This window comes from Corythoichthys intestinalis, chromosome 14 (genome assembly GCF_030265065.1).
Source record: "Corythoichthys intestinalis isolate RoL2023-P3 chromosome 14, ASM3026506v1, whole genome shotgun sequence".
Lineage (NCBI taxonomy): Eukaryota > Metazoa > Chordata > Actinopteri > Syngnathiformes > Syngnathidae > Corythoichthys > Corythoichthys intestinalis.
In genome coordinates this window covers 37771850-37794728 of record NC_080408.1, presented here as the reverse complement: position 1 = coordinate 37794728, position 22879 = coordinate 37771850, and the positions used below count along the sequence as shown (strand labels likewise).

Below are 22879 nucleotides of genomic sequence, written 5' to 3'. Positions count from 1 at the left end.
TATCCCATGTGAAATAATCATGTTTTTCAAATTTAAAAAATGCAGAATAAGATTTTTCTGATATGTAAATATGGGAACAAAATGCCAGTATTTCCAGGACAGGCCACCCGAAATGGGGGCTGATCAGTACCTTTACCATTATAGCCAATCAATTGTGAGTATATAAGATTGCCCATTATGTCATTAACACTTTCATGCACCTGTGCTCGTCTTCTCTGTGTGTATACATGTGGGTACAACTGACATTACAAAATGGCTGTACCTGAAAGCGGTGTCATTTTTTGTATTTTCACTTTTTTCCCTCCATTATCAGGTCTGAGAAATTCACGATTTTCATACTTAAATACTTGGAGCAACACTCTTTTAAACGAAAGGAATGGTGGATTTTTTCCCCACTTAAAACTACAAGTCATTTGCATTTTTGTATTTTTAAATGAAAAAAAAAAAAAATGAACAAAAGAAGAAATATGAATCTCAACCAGTTCTGGATGTAGACTGCTTTTCGTTAGATGTCATCTAGAAGAAGCTCTGGCACCCTGTGACTTTGACCAGGATAATGGGTGTCGAATATGGATGCTCTAGGTGCCCTTGAGCAAGGCACCCACAGCCTCAATTGTGCTATAATGTCATTTACTGTGTGTTACATGAGTATAGATGGCCACGTAGATTTTGGTGAAAATCACAGTTTTCCGACATTAAACCATGTTAAACATTTTCACATTAGGTGTTTTGGAGTAACCTCGGGCCTGGGCTGTCCTCATTTATAGTGGGGAGAACAAGTATTTGATACACTGCCAATGGGTTTTCCCATTGACTGTGTATCAAATACTTGTTCTCCCCACTGTACATAAGACACTCTCACCAAGCAATCTCATACAGTTGCACATTTCCATTAGAACAGACACAGCAGCCCCCCAAAAATTACTCTTTGTATTGTAAAATCACTAGCTTAACTAGTCAGAAAACAGAAAAAGCTACATTAAAACATGCATAACAATGATACATTGTAAATAAATGTAAAAATGATCCTTCTGAACTCAATGGCTGTCATTGACAGCGGTAGATGTCAAATCCGTTTTGCCTGGAAGGGGTTCTAGTACTGTTGATGTTAGTGAATGAGTTAATGTGCTAAATAAAAAAAGAATACTGATCCCATATCACTTGTCACAACAAGCTTCCTTCCATACAGACTTTAACATGTGGTATATCATCTTCCCAAACTCCTTTTCAAAGCCACAAGCAATAAATTGTGTGCATGTGTGTAACTATCCTGGACATACTGTCCGCAACAACTGGAGGACTGTAACTTGGTGAGCTAACTAGGCCACTGGCATGAGTGAGTGTGTGTGGCCTTGTGGGATTTTACCGTAAAGATTTTGCAACATGTGTTCACTGTCATCTAGTGATTCTCACTAAAGATGCTTTTAAGAGGCTAACACAGTGATCGATGTGTTTGTTTTATATAAATTAAAATAAAAAGGTTAGAGGTTTAGTCAAGAATAGTTTCGACACATGCATTGTTTTAAGCAAGGCACTAAACAAGATTATTTAGGTTAAAGCCTTTAGAGGGCGCCACCACAGACAAGCCGCTCTTCTGTTCCCTTCTCTTGTTTCCATTCGTCCTTTGACATTTTGGAGCTCTACAATGACATTTACCACAGCAGATACACTACTATGTGTCTAAGCTCTTCCCATGTGACCTCTCGCATTCTGTCATTGACCTTAAGTGTCTCGTGTAGCATCCTCACATGTGTCTGGAAATTGGATACCATAATTATGGAATAAATGTTGCCTACATTGCTGTTCCCAAGACTTTGCAACAATTTTATTGTGGCCATGCGCCTTTGTTTTTCATTCACACAATAACACTTCTTAAGTCCAATAATATCTGAAAGTATCTGTATTTAGAAGTTTTTGTTTTTTTTGTGGGTTTTTGTTGTTGTTTACTGGTCAGTTAGCGTATCTATAATTAACATGTAGATCTTAATGGCTTGGAATGGGAATGAATGCATCCCATCAATATTCAGTCCTGCTCACCATTATTAGCACCCGTGAAGTTAGAGTACACATAATTTTGGTAAAAATAATCCTGTTATAGTCAGGGGTGAAAGTGGGCCAGAACGGTCAGGAACGCAGTTCCGGTATAAGATTCAGGGCCGGAACGCAGTTCCGGTATAAGATTCAGGGCCAGAACGCAGTTCCTGTATACACTGCTTTGACTCCGAAAATATGACGGCAACTGTCAAAATGCTATGTAAAAAAAAAAAAACTTGTTCTCCCCACTGTACATTTCATCTCCAAGAAGAAAACAATCTACCAACATCAGATTTACATACACAAGTGTTAACAACAAGCATAATAAAGTGCTTGTGTAGCGTGATCCGTTTCCACCGATATTTATTATTTATTTTATTCCACAGACGGCATGGAGGTTTCCCCAGCTGCTGCAGCTATCTGAGTCTGACGATGACGAGTCACGTCAATGTGCGAATGCACGCAGCAAAGCAAAACGCCTGGACTCATTTATCCGTTCAATTGGCTGACATACTGACACGTGATCACAGAAAAAAAAAAAAAAAAAAAAAAAAAAAAGGGCAATGCAACAGAAAATGGATTTAAGTCTAAGAGCAAGCAAAGAGTTCAGGAGGCTTATTTATCTTATTTAGTGTTATTTGCTCTGATGGGGAGGTTCAGAACATCTTAGGTGTCAATGTGCACTTTGGACTTATATTTGTTCATTTATGTTAGGCTACTTATTAATTTCCTTATGATTTAATAAGTCAATGTTTGCGTGATCTTCAAAATATAGTCCATTTCACTCCGCATAAAAGAAAAATATAATAATGCATAATAAAAGACATTTGTACTTATTTTTCTTAATGTATGTTAATGTATGTATCTTTATTATTAAAAAACACAACAAAAAGTAAATGTTTACATTATCTTCAATTTTAATATACATCCCAAGTTCTTAAGTCGTTAAAATTGAGATTTGGCATTTAGTTTGTGAGGAAATAAGGGAAAATGAAAATTAGGAGATGGAGGTTGGGGTTATTGCTGTTTTTGTTAACTTTTATTTTGCAAATCATTGAAAAAATACAATTTTGAATGAAAATCAGTTTTTGTATGTGTTATAGAAATAACTGACCAAGATGGTTTTCTTTGTATTTCAGTAGTTTTGACCCCCCCCCCCCCCCCAAAAAAAAAAAAATAAATAAATAAATAAATACAATTTCTTGCTTTGTGGCGACCTTCACGTCGGGGAGTTCCGGCAAGAAATTCTAACCACTTTCACCCCTGGTTACAGTACTTTGGACCTCCAATTAGAAAGTCTTGATTACATCAAATTCTGTTTATTCCTGAAAATAGAGATGCAGAAACAAATGAAATAAAGGGCTTCCAATAATGGTAAGCGGGACTGCAACTGTTTCTGAAATGGAAAAAAATGTAAGCATATCGAGAACACAACGGATGATAGCAAAGGACACCGGAGAGACATTAGCGTGGGGAATTGCATTTCATGGCTGCAGCATTGTCGCGCACATGTTTAAGTGCACAAGTTTCCGAGATAAATTAGAGCCAGGGCTGGCAGATGGTGCTTCCAGAGCGAGGCCTACTGGACAGTAGCCACGCAGATCAGTGGCCTTTCGCCCCCTGGGACATTTTGTTCTTTGACCAAGAGGCAGGCTCCATTTTTAACTGATCGCATTGACCATTTGCCAAATAGCCTGATACCAGAGGTTCAAGCAGGTCGCACACTTATTACCGAAAAAGGAGATTTCCATTCAAGTTGCAGTTGAGTAGCATATGCAGTCGATTACATAGATAAGATGACTTTCGGAGTAAAAGCTGATATTAACAAAGACTTTAAAAAAAGATGTCAAGGAAGCAAACTACTTCATCAATGCAATCTAAACGAAAAAAATGATTTTTGTTGGTAGTAATTATGATCCATATACAGTATATTGTATAATTTATACTAAAATGATTTAGGTCAGCAAGTGAAATGAAAGTGGTTAAAATGAACTCCCTTTACCTAATTTTAATCAGTCAAAACTTCAACTTGAACAAACAAGATAATATCTACCCAAAAATGTTAGGTGTGTGCTCAAGTCCGCGCATACGCCAATGCGTCTTCTTTGAAACTGATTTGACGATACACTCCATCTTGGATGGCAACGTCCAGTAGCAGGTACGTTTGAACTTAGTTTCTTTTAAAATTGACAATGCCAAAACATTAACAACCCTGGTATGCTGTGTGTTAGATTATGAAACCCTTGAGGTAAATGTATTTGTATATTTTATTCCCGGGTTCGACATTCCTGGGTTTCCTGATAGCTAGCTAACAATGCTCTTCAGAGCTTAGCAACATGATTTGCTGGTAATAATGTGGCTTAATTTGAACCATTAACTTTATTTTCTAATTAACGTTACAGTTACGGCGTACAGTATTGTCAAATGTTTTGCCCTACAGTATAATTGTGTGGCACATGCCTCCCCCAGTCCCCGACTGGAAGTACCCTAAACTAGGGTTGCCACCTGTCCCTTGAAATAAGGAACGATCCGTAATTCGGAATTATACGTTGCGTTCCGTATTGAACATATACGGAAAAATATATGAAATATGAATAGATACATTTCTATGCATTTTAGGAGTTTTGGGGATGTCCCTGTACAGCTTTGGGTGCGAGGGGGGTGTCCTGTATTTCTTATTTCTGAAAGGTGGCAACCCTACCTTAAACCCGCCCGGAGCACACAGCCAGCAGCAGCAAGCTAGCGATACTTTTTCCATTCAATGACGCTAAGCTGCTACGGTGGTGTTAAAACATCCAGCAATGACTATTAATAACAACTATTTATTATTATTTTAATTATTAATAACCACAACTCGTATTAGCCAAAATGTACAGTGGGGAAAATAAGTATTTAGTCAACCACTAATTGTGTAAGTTCTCCCACTTGAAAATATTAGAGAAGCCTGTAATTGTCAACATGGTTAAAACTCAGCCATGAGAGACAGAATGTGGAACCCCCCCCCAGAAAATAACAATGTTTGATTTTTAAAGAATTTATTTGCAAATCATGGTGGAAAATAAGTATTTGGTCGATACCAAAAGTTCATCTCAATACTTTGTTATGTACCCTTAGTTGGCAATAACGGAGGCCAAACGTTTTCTGTAACTCTTCACAAGCTTTTCACACACTGTTGCTGGTATTTTGGCCCATTCCTCCATGTAGATCTCCTCTAGAGCAGTGATGTTTTGGAGCTGTTGTTGGGCAACACGGTCTTTCAACTCCCTCCGCAGTTTTTCTATGGGGTTGAGACCTGGAGACTGGCTAGGCCACTCCAGGACCTTGAAATGTTTCTTACGAAGCCACTCCTTTGTCGCCCTGGCTGTTTGGGATCATTGTAATGATGAAAGACCCAGTCACGTCTCATCTTCAATGCCCTTGCTGATGGAAAGAGATTTTCACACAAAATCTCTCGATACATTGCCCCATTCATTCTTTCCTTTACACAGATGAGTCGCCCCGGTCCCTTTGCAGAAAAACAGCCCCAAAGCATGATGTTTCCACCCCCATGCTTCACAGTGGGTATGGTGCAATTCAGTATTCTTTTTCCTCTAAACAAGAGAATCTGTGTTTCTACCAAAAAGTTCTATTTTGGCTTCATCTGAACATAACACATTCTCCCAGTCCTCTTCCGGATCATCCAAATGCTCTCTAGCGAACCGCAGACAGGCCTGGATGTGTACTTTCTTCAGCAGGGGGACACGTCTGGAAGTGTAGGATTTGAGTCCCTGGCGGCGCATTGTGTTAATGATAGTAGCCTTTGTTACTGTGGTCATTCACTAGGTCCCCCCGTGTGGTTCTGAGATTTTTGCTCCCCGTTCTTGTTATCATTTTGATGCCACGGGGTGAGCAGGGAGTTGAAAGTCCGTGTTGCCCAACCACAGCCCCAAAACATCTCTGCAAGGAGATCTGCATGGGGGAATGGGCCAAAATACCAGCAACAGTGTGTGAAAAGCTTGTGAAGAGTTACAGAAAACGTTTGGCCTCCGTTATTGCCAACAAAGAGTACATAACAAAGTGTTGAGATGAACTTTTGGGATAGACCAAATACTTATTTTCCACCATGATTTTTAAATAAATTCTTTAAAAATCAAACAATGTGATTTTCTGTTTTTTTTCCCCACATTCTGTCTCTCATGGTAGAGGTTTACCCATGTTGACAATTACAGGCCTCTCTAATATTTTCAAGTGGGAGAACTTGCACAATTAGTGGTTGACTAAATACTTATTTGCCCCACTGTATTAAGGAACAACTCATCTGCAAGCTATCCGATAGCCCGATAATGATCCTTCTTATTTTATTCAGGTGTGTCCAAGGAGGGAGACATGGAAAGTAGACTGCCCTCGAGTACCGGAGATAATGACCCCTGCTCATGTTTTTCATTCATTAGTTAATACTGTACTGTACTTAAACTCATACTATGAGGAAATATTTGCATGCAATTTATATTGTGCAGACAATTTGTTCAATGTTTAATGAGCAAATTGTCAATAAAACAGTTGCCAATCAAATGTTTCTCTTGTGTGCAATGACTTTAGGCTTTAGAGTAAAACAATCCTTACCTATAATAGTAATAATTAAGTAGATATTTTAATTAATATTATTAAAAAACTTTCAGTGAAATATACAATAAAATATGCTAAAATCTTGAGTAAATAGTACTCAATTTTAATAGGTATTACATGATATAATCGGTTTCAAAAGGTTAAGTAAACCTTACCTAGATTATACGAGTATATCATTGTTGACGCATTTAGGTAACATTCACTCATTAAAAATTGTTTAAAATTTTACACTATCAAACCAGACCCGGCTGCAGAAAGAAATTACGGGGGGGCATTACATTTTTTGGGGGAGGCACACTTCAACGTAAATTTAGCCTGAACAGTGGCGTTATCAATCAAACTGAGTGTTAATTGTTACCGCAATTTTATTGAGTATATTCTATAGGTGGTGTTTTACAGTGTACTTTTAAAAGAGACCTCACGAAGCAGCTACAATTCATTGACCAGAAAATTCAAAATGATTTAGCAATTTCTACTGTTTTGGCAAAATATGATGGTTGCATGTTCATAATGGCGACACATGAATTAAAGTTGAGGACAGTGTATGATGAATTTAATGTAGGAATTTCACAGTCCTGTTGCCTGTTCACCAACTGATTGAACAGCTGCAGTACTATGTGTTCAGCTTTTGTGTAGTTTGTGTGTGGACGTGCGTGTGAGTGCTTGTCACAGAGAGTGAATGAGGTGAGGTTTTCTGAGATGTGATCATGATACTCAGTTTCTTTGGCAATGGTTTTGCTGTAATTAGTGAGTGATACATAAAATATATTTGTCAAAAGTCTGTGTTTACATCCCCTCTGGGTCCCGCTCTACCCTTATAATTGCCTGACCCGTGAACCGAAATATAAAATACAGCTGTTCCTATGCATTAGAGAAGCAAGACAAATACAGGTTCAGAAAAGTAAGGGTTTTGATTATATGCTGTGTACCTTTGTTAATGATTGAATAAGAATCAAATGTCATGCTCATCTTGATCTGCCAAGCTCCCATGCCCTGTCAGCTTGCTCAGCCCATGGATCTTGGCTTGGACTACTGAAGTGTGGCAAATTTGGCCAGGGTCACTGGCTAAATCTGCAGTCGTCATCTCTGGCATTGTCAGGTGTCGTCGCGGTGGCTTGAGCGAGCCATATTGCCACTAAATTCTATCGGGATTAAGCATTTACGATTATTTGAGTCAGTCAGACTATGGCTTCTGCAGTATGTAGGTTAGGTTTTTCTTTATGACGTCAATATCCAGTTCTAACCTGTGAGGCAAGTTTCTTTGGATATACCAGCACCAGTGGCAGTGAGTTGATAGATGGCGCTAGGGCACTGCCCCCAGTTTAACTTGTTCACATTGAAAGGGACAAAAATAAATGAAAGACAAATACAATAAAAGTACTGCAAAATCCATCTTCAGAAGAGGATGAATAGTACAAAGGATGAGTAAAATAGATTATTAATTATTGCAGGTGTTTCGTGTTATAGTATAACTGAGTGTACTGTGAAGACAAACTTGTTAAAGCACAAAGCAGAAGTAAAATTTTAGTCCCCTTCGTTGCAAATTTTGCAAACGTGTACTAAAACATCAATGATTAAGTGTTAATTGTCATGTGTATTATTTTATTATATGTACTAGTATATAACATTTTATTGAATGTGGATTGCATTCATATTGCGAGTGCAGTTAAAATTAGCTCTTTCCTGGTGGTTATCAGTGGATGTGTTTGTCAGTGTGCTGGCTGATAATAAATCATCTGTGTCAGCTATCCCTTTTCAGCAGGCAGGCCAATCATCTCACTGTACTCTACGTCCTCTAAAGATGGATTGATTCACAGGTCCCTGATTACATTCTTCCGACAGTGTCTGGCTTGCAACATGTTTTTTTTTTTTTAATGTTTGGAACATACATTTTTTAGCTTCGTTCAGAGACTGACTCCTTGTGTTATTCTTGTTCACATGCATGAAAAGTAAAGGAAACTAATGTATGTCTTGAATCTTTAGGTGGTGCTCAGCCTACTAAGCTCAGTGGTTTTTTTTTTTCTTTGCTTGATTTACTTTATGTCAAAATCTTAGAATATTGGGACAGAAAAAAAAATACAGCTCGTGCTACTTAACTCTACATTGGTATTGAATGTTATTGAATGTTATATTGAATGCTCTGTATGCTTTACTTTAGTTGGATTTATTATTTAGATTTATGCTTATGTCATCCTTTCAGTCCAATTCTTTTTCAACTAACGGATGGATTATGGCATTTTGATTTCATATTGTTCATACTACCTAACAAGTTAACTTGTTCACATGCTGACTAATATCCTAGAATGATAACTATAACAGGAAAACATTGTTTTTACCCCTGCCAGTTTAAGCGCTGTGTTTTGATTAGCTCATTGCCTGCCATTGAGATGGTATATTGGACAATCACTCACTACCAGCACTCCGGGTTAAATGTCTATTTTCATTAAAAGTTCTGTTCTGGCACTTGTATTCAGTGGGTATGAACAGAATTACAAGCCGTCACTTGGTGTCTTTTATCTTTTCATGTTATCAGCAAACAAGCTTTATCATCCTCCTGTGCCACTCAAGTAGTGTGTACAGTGACCATTTTGACACTGGGCATGCGAGTGATGCTTGTGGGCTTAGCACTTATAGGCTCTCAAATGTCTCATAGCCCGAGCAGTGCCAAGCCCCCTCCCCAAACACTTGACCCATGCTGACGCAGTCTGTCGTTTTACATTTAGGGCCACGGGCTCATTGCAATCCCGGTAGTGTGGACAGGAGCACACACTATGAACATATGTAGCATGAAAGAACGATAGGTTTTTCGTTGGTTTGTTGCAACAATCAATTTTTTAGTTCCTTCACTGGCCTTTTGCAGCAGTGAATAATTGAAATCGATCAGTTTCTTCCTTTAAACCTCTTTTTTCCGGAGTTTTAATCAACAAGTTTGCACACCTGTCGGTACCACTGAAGGGTAGAGCTGGCTCCGATTGTCACAAAAATCTACCCGTCTGTTTCACGGACGTTACCGATCCCGCAATTTTCTCGAGTTGGTGTCTTGACGTGATTTTTTTCACTGAAGGAGCCATGAGTTCCTCCATGAAGATAACGGGGCCAGGCCAACAGCTGGGCGACAACAGCTGCTTTGACCTCCTCCAGAACCGCATCGAGTCACTGAGCGGCAAGATGGACAAGCTCATCCACCTTCAAGAAAAGGTCCTCAACCAGCTCGATGCCAAGTCCAATGCCAATGAAAGGAATGAAAATGTCCAGAAGATCCTCACACCAAGTTGGGAAGTCAACCAGTCGCAGGGAAAAGACGTCAAGGACATATACCAGGAAATGAGCACAATCATGTCGGCGGTGAACCAGCGGTCTGAGATTCAGGCTCAGAAGCTGGAGGGAATGGAGAAACTGGTCCTTAGCATGCAGCAGGTGATCAGCTTCCTCGGGGAGACGGTCAAGAGCTCCAAAGTTATGCAATTCATGTTCAAAGGGCCCGTTGCAAACAAGGGTAACAAAGGAAAGCAAGTAGCAAAGAGAAGATCACCAGACACAATCAAAAAGCCACAGAAGGTGAGAAATAATGAAATAATACCCTCTTGTATGTTGGTAGCCATTACAGTTTAACCATAGGTTCTAACATCATTTGGCTGATTTGGTCAGGTCTCGATTTGGGAGAAGACATGAAAATGACTCTAGCGGCAACCCTAGGTAAATTTGTTGGGCTTAATTTCGTAAGCACACCTTTATTAGGGTTTGGCTTGACTGTCAAATGACTTGAGCCAGTGGAACTCTGAGCTGGGCAAGGGTGAAATGTGGTCGGCCTCATATGAATTAAAAAAGCAGTTTTTGGCTCTGGGCACAGTGTGTGCGGTTTAAAAGGGCTGTAAGAATCACTTTGACACATTGGGAGTCCGATGTCAGACAAGTGTGAGGAGAGGAGTCTAAAATTCTGGGCCTTTCTTTAAACACTTGGTCTTCTTCACCACTGATGTTCGTTGACAAGATATCGATACCTAATACTGTCAACCATGGGTGTTGGTGACTGTTTCAAAATGACCGTACTATGACACCGTAAAAATGGATATGATTGCAGAGCCACAGTACTTTGCATACCATGCACACTGTCATAATCAGCACACAATGAACTACAATGGCATTCAGTCAGTCAGTCAGCAAGCTAAAGCCATTAATCCTAGTTTGAATCCATGCATTCTTCGGTAATCTCATGCATTTAACTTCAGTTATTGTTTGGACGTATTGAACTTCATTTTTCTGTTATTTGCACTTATATTTATACAGAAATGAAGGGACCTTGTAAAATCTCTTACCATGCATTTAAAACCAGGCATTGACCCTCAGTGTTCTTGATTTACAATGGTCTCAACAAATCAGTGTCCAGGTTAAGAATAACATACAGTGGTGTTAGAATACACTATCACGCGAAACAAGACGCGCTGTACTTAATCTTTCTTATTTTATTATGTTGCATCTTTGGGCATTTACAGTATAGTTCTGACTTAACTAATATGTCAACATATGTTATATATATAATATGATTGTTTTGGAAAGTCCAAACAACGATTCTTAACTTTGGCATGAAAAGGGTGTGAAAATGAACTGAAACACAGTGCGATACTCTGGCAATGATGTGATGGCTTTTCCAGAAAATCATAGATTTTGGCCAAACTTGAATCTCTCCTTTAGAATCAAAGAAAAAACTATTAGGATATCTCTAATGAATAAATAAATGCTCTACAATCATGAAGTAAACATGAATTGCATTTGTAAATTGTAGGGATTGCTATGATGACAACAAAAGTGAGAAATTGTATCTGCAAGTAATATTCTCCCAAAATTTGCACTTTAAATTTCCCTTGGAGAGCAACTGAAATGCTGGAAAAATCTAAACAAGTTTTAAGCCTGTGTTTGTGTTCTCAAGTTGCTGCTAATTATGAACCTCATTGAAAGATCTCTAAGTGTTTTTTTGGCATCAGGAGAGGCATTCACTGGCACTAAAATATGTTATCAGTGCATGTCTATCAGGGCTTTGGTAATCAAGAAACAAGCAAGTGATATGGTTGTCACCTGCTTGAAATGTTTATTATGTCACGGTGCAACACTGTACATAATAATGAGCATGATATGAACATAATGCCAAATAAGGCACATAATAAATCCAAGGCGACAAGTAGTACATCGGGAATACTAACTGTGCGGCTACCGTGTCGAGTGTGACTCACGTTTCAGGGAATTTCTGTTGTCGTCAGAGCACTTTGACACTGTCCTTGTCTACCACTGAGGTGTGACATTCCTAAATTTCTGTCGAGGAATTTCCCCGACTCCTGCGTCACCCAATCAGTGATTTGGTATGCAGTAAGTGTCTCTGTCACCGTAGAGACCAGGCACCGGATATATCCTGTGTGCCCCCATCCACAGTGGGTTGAAGACAGGTTTTTCCATGTCAACCTGAGAACCCAGTGTTTAGTGAGTTACTTCAGTTGCGGAAATTTGGACCTTGGCCTACGGTCACTTGTAATATTTTCCGCTCATGGTCACAGTCTGACACGTTGCATTCTGTGGCTGAGTGCTACAAAAGATAGTATATGAATTCTGGCTTGCTGCCATTGGTCCATCTGCTTCAAATAACTGAAGGCATGCTGTCGTATCAATTAGAGCAGACACGTACAAAATCCGGCCCGGGGGCCAAATGCGGCCCTTGGTCAAATTTCATCCGGCCCCCAGCCTCTGTCATAAAATCAATAACGTCTGGCCCGCACACAGACTTAATAAATTGGTCAGCAGTACTGCTACCAGCATATGAAGTAGCTTACACACTAAATGCTGCTCCTCATTTACCCACCAAAAGGCAGCAGCACTCTAAACAACATTACCCCGGGTGACCCCTTTCCCAATTCCCAATTTTCTAAAATGGCGACAATCAACAAAAAAAAAAGAAAGTTGACTGCGACAGCCGATGCTACAAGGATAGGTGGAAATTGGACTATTTCTTCATTAAAAGACGCAACAACTGTGTCTGCCTCATTTGCAAAGAGACAGTCGCTGTTTTTAAAGAGTTCAATGTGAGGCGATATTACCAAACAAGACACGCTGACTTGTATGACAAGATTACAGAGAAGATACGTACCGAGAAATTCAAGCAACTTGAAGCTAGTTTAATTTTACAGCTGCAGTATTTCACAAGAGCCCGAGAGTGGAAAGAGAACACCACAAAGGCTAGTTGCGAGATTGTTGAAATTATTAATTAAAAAAAATAAATAAATAAAGCAAATGTGACACACGGAATGGCTTGCTAAAATTTGCCTAAATATATTGTTGTACGTAAAGGACGTCAGCCAAGGTCGGCCCCCCACATTTTTACCACACCAATTCTGGCCCCCTTTGCAAAAAGTTTGGACATCCCTAGAGTGTCCGTGATGCTGAAAAAAAGTTGCTTAGTTTTGAGCTGCCTTAATGTTGTTTTTCATCTACACCTCAGTCCACTGTCATTGACTACTGAAAAAGAAAAGCATTCACACAAGTGTGTTGTGTGCCAAAAATATTACTCTGTGTCAACAATGACTTGAAATATTCAACACTGAAAAAATTGTAAATGCAAATATAAATAAGCAATCCCATTTGATAAAGATTTGAACTGGATCAAACCAACGCTACTGAAATAAAATCGATAAATATTATCGATCATATAATGGATAATATCGTAGTGGTCGTACTTCTGTCCGATATTATGAGCCATTGTGATTAATTCTCTGACTGCCGTGGATGGCGATAGGCGTCCAATTGACTTGGAGAGCTGGCAAAGGCCATCCGTAGGTGAAAAGGTTTGGTGACGCGTATGTTGAATGCAGGATAGCAGAATACAAGTGAAAGCCTTTTACAAATTACCATATCTACAGTATCAATCACTATTCCAAAGTTGTGGTTGAACTCCTTTGTCCTGTGTGACTCATCTGTCTTCATTTGCGATTTAACACTACTAAGTGCGGCCATCATATTTTTTTACTCGATAACTGCCTATAACACAGCTAAAATAGGAGAAACTGCTTTTTGTGATCCCCCTTCTATACAGCCGTCTCACACGAAAAAGCGTCACGGACCAAAGCATTTCGACGGGACTCGCAATTTTTGAACTTTTTTGTAAGTCTACTGGCATTTACGGAGAGCTGCGCGTCTATATTCGTAAACTACACTTTTCAGTTTCCTTATTTTGACATTACTTTTTGTGCCAGTGTGTGATTTTGCAGACGTCTTCAAATAAAATCCACTGACAAACTGCACATTTTAAAGCGTCAGTAAATGTATTTTATTATACTTCACAGTTGAAGGAACGCTGTAAAGATGGTACAGAAAGGCCCTTTTTGACTCCAAAAGCCCAAAATACAATGAAACATCCACACACTGAAGGTACATTGTTCTTACAAAGTTCTAACTGCTTAAAAGTTAAATGCATGTTTGTTTGTTTTTATTGATTTGCTATGTTCCAACAGAGTGTTGCAATGTAATGCTTGTTTTCTTATGTGTTTATTAGATATTGCACATGTGCAGAAACTCAACAGAGAGAATGCAGAGAAGTCCCCTCAGCAACATAACATCATGATTTCTGCAGATAAACATCCTGACAGTGGTCTAGTTGGCAACCTACAGGAAGATTGCCAACGCTTCCAAGATCTTGAGCAAAAGGTTTCTGATGAAGATGCGGACATTGTTGAGGAGCTTGTTGAGGAGCTTGTTGAGGAATTAGTGGAGGAGGAAGTCATAGAGAAAGAAGGGGAACAAGCAGTGGGTGAAGAGGTGGAAGAAGTGGTGGAGGAAATCACTTTTGAAGAAGAATTACAAAGCTGCAAGTCTGACAGTACAAAAGAACAAACAGCAAGGTAGGATGTTTTTTAACGGCAGCATCCAATCCAATATATAGTGGTATGAAAACTATCTAAACCTTTTGAAATTTCTCACATTTCTGCATTAAATAACCATCAAATGTGATTTGATCTTTGTCAAAATCATACAGATGAAAAAAACTGTCTGCTTTAACTAAAACCACCCAAACATTTATAGGTTTTCATATTTTAATGAGGATAGTATGCAAACAACGACAGAAAGGGGAAAAGTAAGTAAGTGAACCATCATATTTAATATTTTGTGGCCCCCGCTTTGGCAACAATAACTTCAACCAGACGCTTCCTGTAGCTGCAGATTAGTCTGGCACATCGATCAGGACTAATCTTGGTCCATTCTTCTCTAAAAAACTACTGTTGTTTAGTAAGATTCCTAGGATGTCTGGCATGAATCGCTGTCTTTAGGTCATGCCACAGCATCTCAATGGGGTTCAAGTCTGGACTTTTACTTGGCCATTCCGGAACATGTATTTTGTTCTTCTGAAACCATTATGAAGTTGATTTACTTCAGTGTTTTGGATCATTGTCTTGTTGCAGCATCCATCCTATTTCTAGCTTCAACTGTCTGACAGACGGCCTCAGGTTTTCCTGCAAAACATCCTGATAAACTTTAGAATTCATTTTTCCATTAATAATTGCAAGTTGTCCAGGCCCTGAAGTAGCAAAGCAGCCTCAGATCATGATGCTCCCTCCACAATGCTTCCCGGTGGGGATGAGGTGTTGATGTTGATGAGCTGTTTCATTTTTTCCTCCACACCTGATGTTTTGTGTTACTCCCAATCAATTCAACTTTGGTTTCATCAGTCCACAAAATATTTTGCCTAAACTTCTGTGGAGTGTCCAACTGCCGTTTTGCGAACATTAAACGAGCAAGAATGCTTTTTTTAGACAGCAGTGGCTTCCTCCGTGGAGTCATCCCATTAACACTATTCTTGGCCACAGTTTTACGTATACAGTAGTTGATGTGTGCACAGAAATATTGGACTATGACAGTGATTTTTGTATGTCTTTGGCAGACACTCTAGGGTTATTTTTTACCTCTGAGTATTCTGCACTGAACTCTTGGCATCATCTTTGGTGGACGGCCACACATTGAGAGAAAAACAGCAGTCCCAAACTCTCTCCATTTGTAGACAACTTCGCTGACTGTGGATTGATGAGCATCCATATTTTTAGAGAAGGTTTTGTATTCTTTCCCAGCTTTACACAAGTCAACAATCCTTGATCGCAGGTCTTCAGCTCTTTTGACCAAGCCATGATGCACATCAGACAGTGCTTCTCATCAAGACAATTCTTACCAGGTGTGTGTTTTATAGTGGGCAGGGCAGCTTTTAACCACTCATCAGTGATTGGGCACACACCTGACTTAAATTGCTTGATAGCTAGGTAAGAATTGTTTTCAATTGCTCTTTATGTCTCCTTAGGCAGAGGGTTCACTTACTTATTTTTCCCCCTTCTGTCATTGTTTGCATGCTATCCTCATTAAACTATGAAAACCCATAAATGTTTGGGTGGTTTTAGTTAAAGCAGACAGTTTTTTTCATCTGTGTGATTCTGACAAATATCAGATCACATTTGATGGTGATTTTATGCAGAAATGTGAGAAATTCCAAAAGGTTCAGATACTTTTTCTTACCACTGTAGCACACGGTGCAAGGTAGGAAATACTGTTCATGGAATAACACCATCAAAAGAAGCAAATGAAGCATTGATGCAGCAGGAATAATAAAAATAAATAAATAAATAAATTGGTAACATCTCAGTTTGTGTCATAAGTCAAGCATCATGTATGAGCATATATATTGTTCCTTCAGTGATGATTGTGAGGCCACCACAGCTTCTCCCGCAACCGAGCCTGAGGTTAGCGCCGCCGCCGACTCTTTCGAGACCGAAGAACTGGTGGTGGAGGAATACACCGAGGTCCTGGAAGTTCAGGAGGAAGAGGACAAGGAGATGAAGGAGGAAAAGGAGGGTGCTGAGGAGGAGAATCAGGAGCAGGCGGACTGGGCTGTCTTTAGGGCGGACGGGGTTGAGTTCCAGTTTGACCTGAAAAAGAGATTGGAGCTACAGAAGATGGAAAACCAAGCCAAAAGTGAGGAAAAAAATGAGCCTGGGGATGTTCAGCAATATTTGATTGGTGAGTCTGAGCTTGGTGGACAGTTCATTGGTAAGATGTGACTTGGCGAAAAATCAAATTTGAGCTATAACTGTCATTGCACAACTAGTCGGTTCAACCTCTGCTGAGGTAATTCAATCTTCCACTTCATTCTCTCTGACTCATGAAAAACACACTTTAATTGAATTCTTCCACTTGGCAAAATCATCTCTGACTGGGGGAGGGGGACCAAAGAACGTGATAAGAGAAAAAAGAAAGGAAGAGGTAGGAAAAGGATGCCCAATGACCATTTTGGGGGCAACAGATTCGAGACTGCCATGCTCTATCACTACCAGTTAATTAAGGAAAGTCCGAGGTGACCTAAGAACGTGATCACTTGGAACATGCAGGTGACTGTTAAAATGTATAAATCCTAAAATGAACAGGAAACCAAAAAAAAAAAAAAAAAAAAAAACTCAATGTAAAGGATTGACAATCAATGACAACAGAATGTTCTCTGCTGATTTCTGAGCATGGATTCTGTCTTCAGACACCACTCCTCCCCCGCCAGCGCCATTTAATCACCGCATCGTGTCGGCCAAGCCAAACCAGATCAGCAACTTCTACACCATCAACTGGCAGGAGGTCCTGGGCGGGTGAGACATGCTCTTCAAATCCAGTATGAGTTGAAAACAGTATGAAGGATGATGGCATGTTTATGGGTCTGTGTGTGGGGTTCTTACTTCCCACTGTCCATGATGAAGCCTTGTATAACCTGCCCCTCCCAACACCTTGTCTGCTTCATAACTCTCGTCTATTTTTACTGTCGGACTGAGTGGTATGTGAAACTGTATCCCAAGTGCCAGCTGCTTGTTAATCACCAAGTGTTAATCTGCATCTTCAAAGCGGAGGCACCAGCGAGCTGCTTTATAATGAAGTAACACAATTAGGCTTGTTTGTTTGCACAGAGATCATTATTTTTAATGAACATGTGGGAGATTCATCAATTTGGTATTTCTTGCTCAGTAATTGCTCAGTGAGTGTAAACTAGAGGTTACTGTGTTGAGTTCTTATGCCATTTTCCGTCCCTTTCTATAAAGGGGTCGTTTTGGCCAAGTGCACAAATGTGTTGAAAACTCATCTGGGCTGACGTTGGCAGCCAAGGTCATCAAGGCCAGGTCCCAGAAAGAAAAGGTAATACCCTGCCTTACGCCATCACCGCTGTGATGGATTAGCCCAGCAAGATACTAAGATGGTTACTCGAGTGCGCCATATTAAAAGCGCAAGGCTCATTTACAATTTTTTAGCACGCACTAGTATAACAGGAGACACTGAAGGGATCCTTACCCTCGAGGTGTGAAATATTTGACCTAGGAGTAATGATGATGAGGCATTGTGTTGCATCATCATAGTTGAGAACAGCTGCCGTCGCCCTGCTTCCTGCTCTGTGTATTTGTTTTTCGGACTCCTGTCCTGTGTTTCCTAACCAGGAAGTGGTGAAGAATGAAATCCAGGTCATGAACAATCTGGACCACCCCAACCTGATCCAACTATATGCAGCTTACGAGTCCAGGAACGACATTATTCTTGTACTTGAACAGTACGTTTCCATCTTGTACAGTGATATGAAAAAGTGTCTGAACCTTTTGGAATTTCTCACATTTCTGCATAAAATCATGATCAAATGTGAGCTGATCTTTGTCAAAATCACACAGATGAAAAAAACGGTGTCTGCTTTAACTAAAACCACCCAAACATTTATTGATTTTCATATTTTAATGAGGATAGTATGCAAACAATGACAGAAAGGGGAAAACAAGTAAGTGAACCATCACATTTAATATTTTGTCCCCCCCCTTTGGAAGCAATAACTTCAACCAGACGCTTCCTGTAGCTGCAGATCAGTCTGGCACATCGATCAGGACTAATCTTGGCCCATTCTTCTCTCAGAATACTCTCCAAGTGCCGTTTTGTGAACATTAAACGAGCAACAATGTTTTTTTTAGACAGCAGTGGCTTCCTCCGTGGAGTCCTCCCATGAACACCATTCTTGGCCATAGTTTTACATATAGTTGATGTATTGATGTATTGTTGTATTGATGTATATTGGACTGTGCCAGTGATTTCTGTAAGTCTTTAGCAGACACTCTAAGGTTCTTTTTTACCTCTCTAAGTATTCTGTGCTGAACTCTTGGCGTCATCTTTAGTGGATGGCCACTCCTTGGGAGAGAAGCAACAGTGCCAAACTCTCTCCATTTGTAGACAACTTCTCTGACTGCCGAATGATGAACATCCAGACTTTTAGAGATGGTTTTGTATCCTTTCCCATCTTTATACATATCAACAATCCTTGATCACAGGTCTTCAGACAGCTCTTTTGACAGAGCCATGATGCACATCAGACAATGCTTCTCATCAAGACAATTCTTACCAGGTGTGTGTTTTATAGTGGGCAGGGCAGCCTTAACCCACTCATTAGTGATTGGGCACACTTACTTAAATTGTTTGGTAAAATTGGTTTCAATTGCTCTTTAAGTCTCCTTAGGCAGAGTGTTCACTTATTTTCCCCCTTCTGTCATTGTTAGCATGCTATCCTCATTAAAATATGAAAACCTATAAATGTTTCGGTGTTTTTAGTTAAAGCAGACAGTTTTTACATCTGTGTGTCTTTTTGACAAAGATCAGATTACATTTGATGGTGATTTTATGCAGAAATGTGAGAAATTGTAAAAGGTTCAGACACTTTTTCATACGACTAGTAATTACGTGCCTTTCGAGTCTATTTAATTTGATGCTTGTAGAGGTTGTCATCAATCACTTTCTCGATTTGCCAGCGTCGGAGGCGGCGAGCTGTTCGACAGAATCATCGATGAAAACTACACTTTAATGGAGTTGGATGCTGTAGTATTCATCAGGCAGATTTGTGAGGGCTTGCAACACATGCACAAAATGTACATCCTCCATTTGGACTTGAAGGTAATGTGAATACAAACTTCTTGATTTCATTAAATGAACACTAAGGTAGATTTTTCTTTAACTGCAGCCAGAAAACATCCTGTGTGTAAGCAGAGTCACAAATAAAGTCAAGATCATCGACTTTGGCCTTGCTAGGATGTAAGTGCTCACTTTTGCTTTTGTAATATTGCTGACATTTTCTTTAACTTTAATAGTACATTTCTATTCTCAAATAGATACAAACCGAGGGAAAAGCTGCGGGTCAATTTTGGTACGCCAGAGTTTTTGGCCCCTGAAGTCATCAATTATGACTTTGTGTCATTTAACACAGACATGTGGAGCCTTGGTGTCATCACCTACATGCTGTAAGTGTCGAAACAGCTCCATTAAGCAATCACTTAACATTTTCAGGGTTCTGGGGTATCTTTATCGAAGGCTTCTTATGTTCCTTAGATGAAGTAAAAAGACGAATGGCTAACCCACTATATTGCACTTAGTTGAAATCAATGTTTTGAAGCATGGTTTTTACAATAATAACTTTTCCAGTACCATCTCACAACTTGTGTTCATTTCATTCTACAATTAAAACACGGAACCACATTATTGCAGTAATTACCGTATTGGCCCGAATTTCAGACGGCCCTTATTATAAAACGACCCCCTCTTTTTCAAGACTCCAGTTTAAAAAAAAGACTTTTTGAACACCAAATTATTTTTTTATACAGAAAATAATTACAGTACATCTGAAACATGATTATAACAATATATTTGAGAGAAAAAGCATGTTATTTTGCCTCATTCAAATCTTAATATCTGAACATTTAAATATGTAAACTAAAGTGCAATCACATTTGTTTTCCGAAATTTCCAGGTTCGCTGTGAATCAGTAACAGGCACACTTTTGCTCAATAGACGATGTTTATTGATTAGAAAATGCAGAATAAATGAGATTTATTGATTACAATCCCACAAGAGCAAGCAAATAGATATAAAAAACAAGCAAACAAATGGTAACGTGATGCTAGATTTGAGTTTGTCAACCCCAGAATCCCCGCCCTACGTTACAGCACAACCAAGTGTCCCCTAGCAATGAAAATCGCTTACCGTGACAAACGAGTGGGAAGCCAACAACACTCCAGTAAAGCGGCAAAGGGACAAAGGCCAGACAATCCGTATGTGACCCGCTGGTAGACCTCACGGGTCGCCCGGAAATGTCCGGTTTTGTAAGGACGCACCCCTCGGAGGCGGAGAGGCCAACTTCCGCCCCAGAGCGGCGCGGCCCCGTCCAATCACAAACATTTAAGCTACTTTTGGTTCAGCCCCCTTGAAAAAGGGCTTTTCACATGGGACAAATGAGCTGTGCTGCAACAGATGCCGACAAATGGTAAATATTACGGGTGCAAAACAAGTTATCTCTATGGGACCCAGGCGTGTAACTATGGGACCCAGGCGTGTAGTAAAATAATACTATGGTGCAAAACAAGTTATCTCGTGAGATTCTCAAGCGCGTCTCCTAACTATGGGAACACGGTGAAAAACAATAGAAGTTGTAACAATCTATGTCACAGAAGCAATCATACATCACAAAAACATAATGTAATATTTTCCCGCATCAACATTCATAAATGAATGGCCTCTGGTTTTTGAAATGTAAATAAACCAATCTATTGTGATAAAACAACAAAATTGCAATAACTGCATTAACCATCAAAGTAAAGTCTAACTGTAACTGTAGTCTTGAAACAAATCTGAATAAGGAAAAACACTGCAATAAAATAATGCAAACTGGTTAAACTTGAGAGTAGCTGAGATCTGTCATGACAGAACATCACTTCAATGATATCTGGCGCCATCTAGTGTCGTGAATGGTTATGTCTAGACCGCGAATATAAGACGACCCCCACTTTTTCAGTCTTATTTCAATGCAAAAAACACCGTCATATATTCGGGTCAATATGGTATTATGTGACTTATCATGTTCCGTCCACTTGTCGTTTTATCCATATTTCTAGTGTGTACTTGAAAATTATTGGAGGGTGAGCATAACATTGGCTGACATTGATGGCGGTAAATGTCCAAGCCATTTGAGCTTGGAGGGATGGCAGTGATCGTCATCTATCACCATCAATGGCACTGGAACATGATCATTTACTGTTTGCCCTCCCAGTTCAAATGAATTGAATTTCAATTGCTGCCAGTGACAGCGAATGACAGAAGTTGGGTTTGAGAGCACAAATCACTTGGCACCACTAATTCTTCCTGGTAACAGAAAAATTTGCTCAGATTTTAATTTCATTTTAATATTAATGTTGCACATACAAACACATTAAATCCCGGTTAGCTCATCTGCCTAACTTTGGAGAGGTTCTTGGTTCTAATCTTAAAATCATTCTAATTAAGCATATTAAGTTTCATGAATAGAATAAATTGTCCTCCAGTGTGGAGTGTTTAAGTACTTATTTGTCTATATATGCCATGTAATTGGCTCCCGGCCAGCTCATTCTGTTCCACTGGCCTGATGACAGCAGGGATAGGCCCCTCATCTGATGAATGTAATGATATGTACAACAAAAATAAACACACATGCCTGTCTGTCCCCGCTTAGTCTAAGCGGCCTCTGTCCTTTTCTGGGTGACGATGACAATGAGACGCTCAACAACATCTTGGCCTGTCAGTGGAACTTTGAAGAGCAAGAGTTTTTGGACACATCTGAAGAGGCCAAAGATTTCATCACTAGACTTCTAGTCGTTAATAAAAGGTAGACTGTCACTTTCAGCGGAATGTCTTTTTGCCTCCTAAACTGTGATTCATGTGTAAAATCCTATTTCTTCAGTTGGAGGATGGGAGCGTCCGACGCCCTAAAACATCCTTGGCTTTCTGATGCCAGCCTTCATCATAAATTGAATACCAAGGTACAAGCCCGTCGACAGGGGGGGGTTAACCGGGTGTGTTGTCCCCAGCCTAAGGACCATAGGGGCCCCTGAATGACCCTTAATTTATTTTACTTTAGATTCACATATTTCTTTTTTATTTAAATCATTGTCTGATTAAACATTATGTTCTACTCGATATATACTGAAAAACATATTAAATATTTCAAATATAAATATATAATGTTTTCCTTTTTTTGCACAACCCTCCCACCCTCTGTCTTAGCAGAGAATGGTTGGACCCCGTTCTCGCGCCAACAAGCCGTACACTACGTACGTGCCCTTAAGCGGGAAATTAAAATCTGACATTGTTATAAACTAAACATGACGAGTCGTCATAAATCTGATGCGCAGAAAAA

At 39.6% G+C, this 22879-nt stretch overlaps 1 protein-coding gene across 5 annotated transcripts in view; it reads left to right on the top strand.

Annotated features, from left to right (window-relative positions):
* The window catches only part of LOC130929518 (myosin light chain kinase 3-like), a 36542-nt gene that overhangs the window by 6786 nt on the left and 6877 nt on the right, over positions 1–22879 (top strand). Inside the window, exons 1-13 of one of the 5 annotated variants that reach the window (XM_057856705.1) lie at positions 10107–10197; positions 10288–10335; positions 13965–14049; positions 14174–14519; positions 16355–16677; positions 17186–17291; positions 17736–17829; positions 18126–18235; positions 19470–19611; positions 19679–19749; positions 19827–19955; positions 22196–22348; positions 22424–22502. In XM_057856705.1, coding sequence (XP_057712688.1) covers positions 14028–14049; positions 14174–14519; positions 16355–16677; positions 17186–17291; positions 17736–17829; positions 18126–18235; positions 19470–19611; positions 19679–19749; positions 19827–19955; positions 22196–22348; positions 22424–22502 — 1575 coding nt within the window. In that variant the 5' untranslated portion in view covers positions 10107–10197; positions 10288–10335; positions 13965–14027. Of the gene's footprint in view, positions 1–8604; positions 10198–10287; positions 10336–13964; positions 14050–14173; positions 14520–16354; positions 16678–17185; positions 17292–17735; positions 17830–18125; positions 18236–19469; positions 19612–19678; positions 19750–19826; positions 19956–22195; positions 22349–22423; positions 22503–22879 lie in introns of those variants that run through there. The other 4 variants (XM_057856701.1, XM_057856702.1, XM_057856703.1 and 1 more) reach the window with 4 other exon arrangements.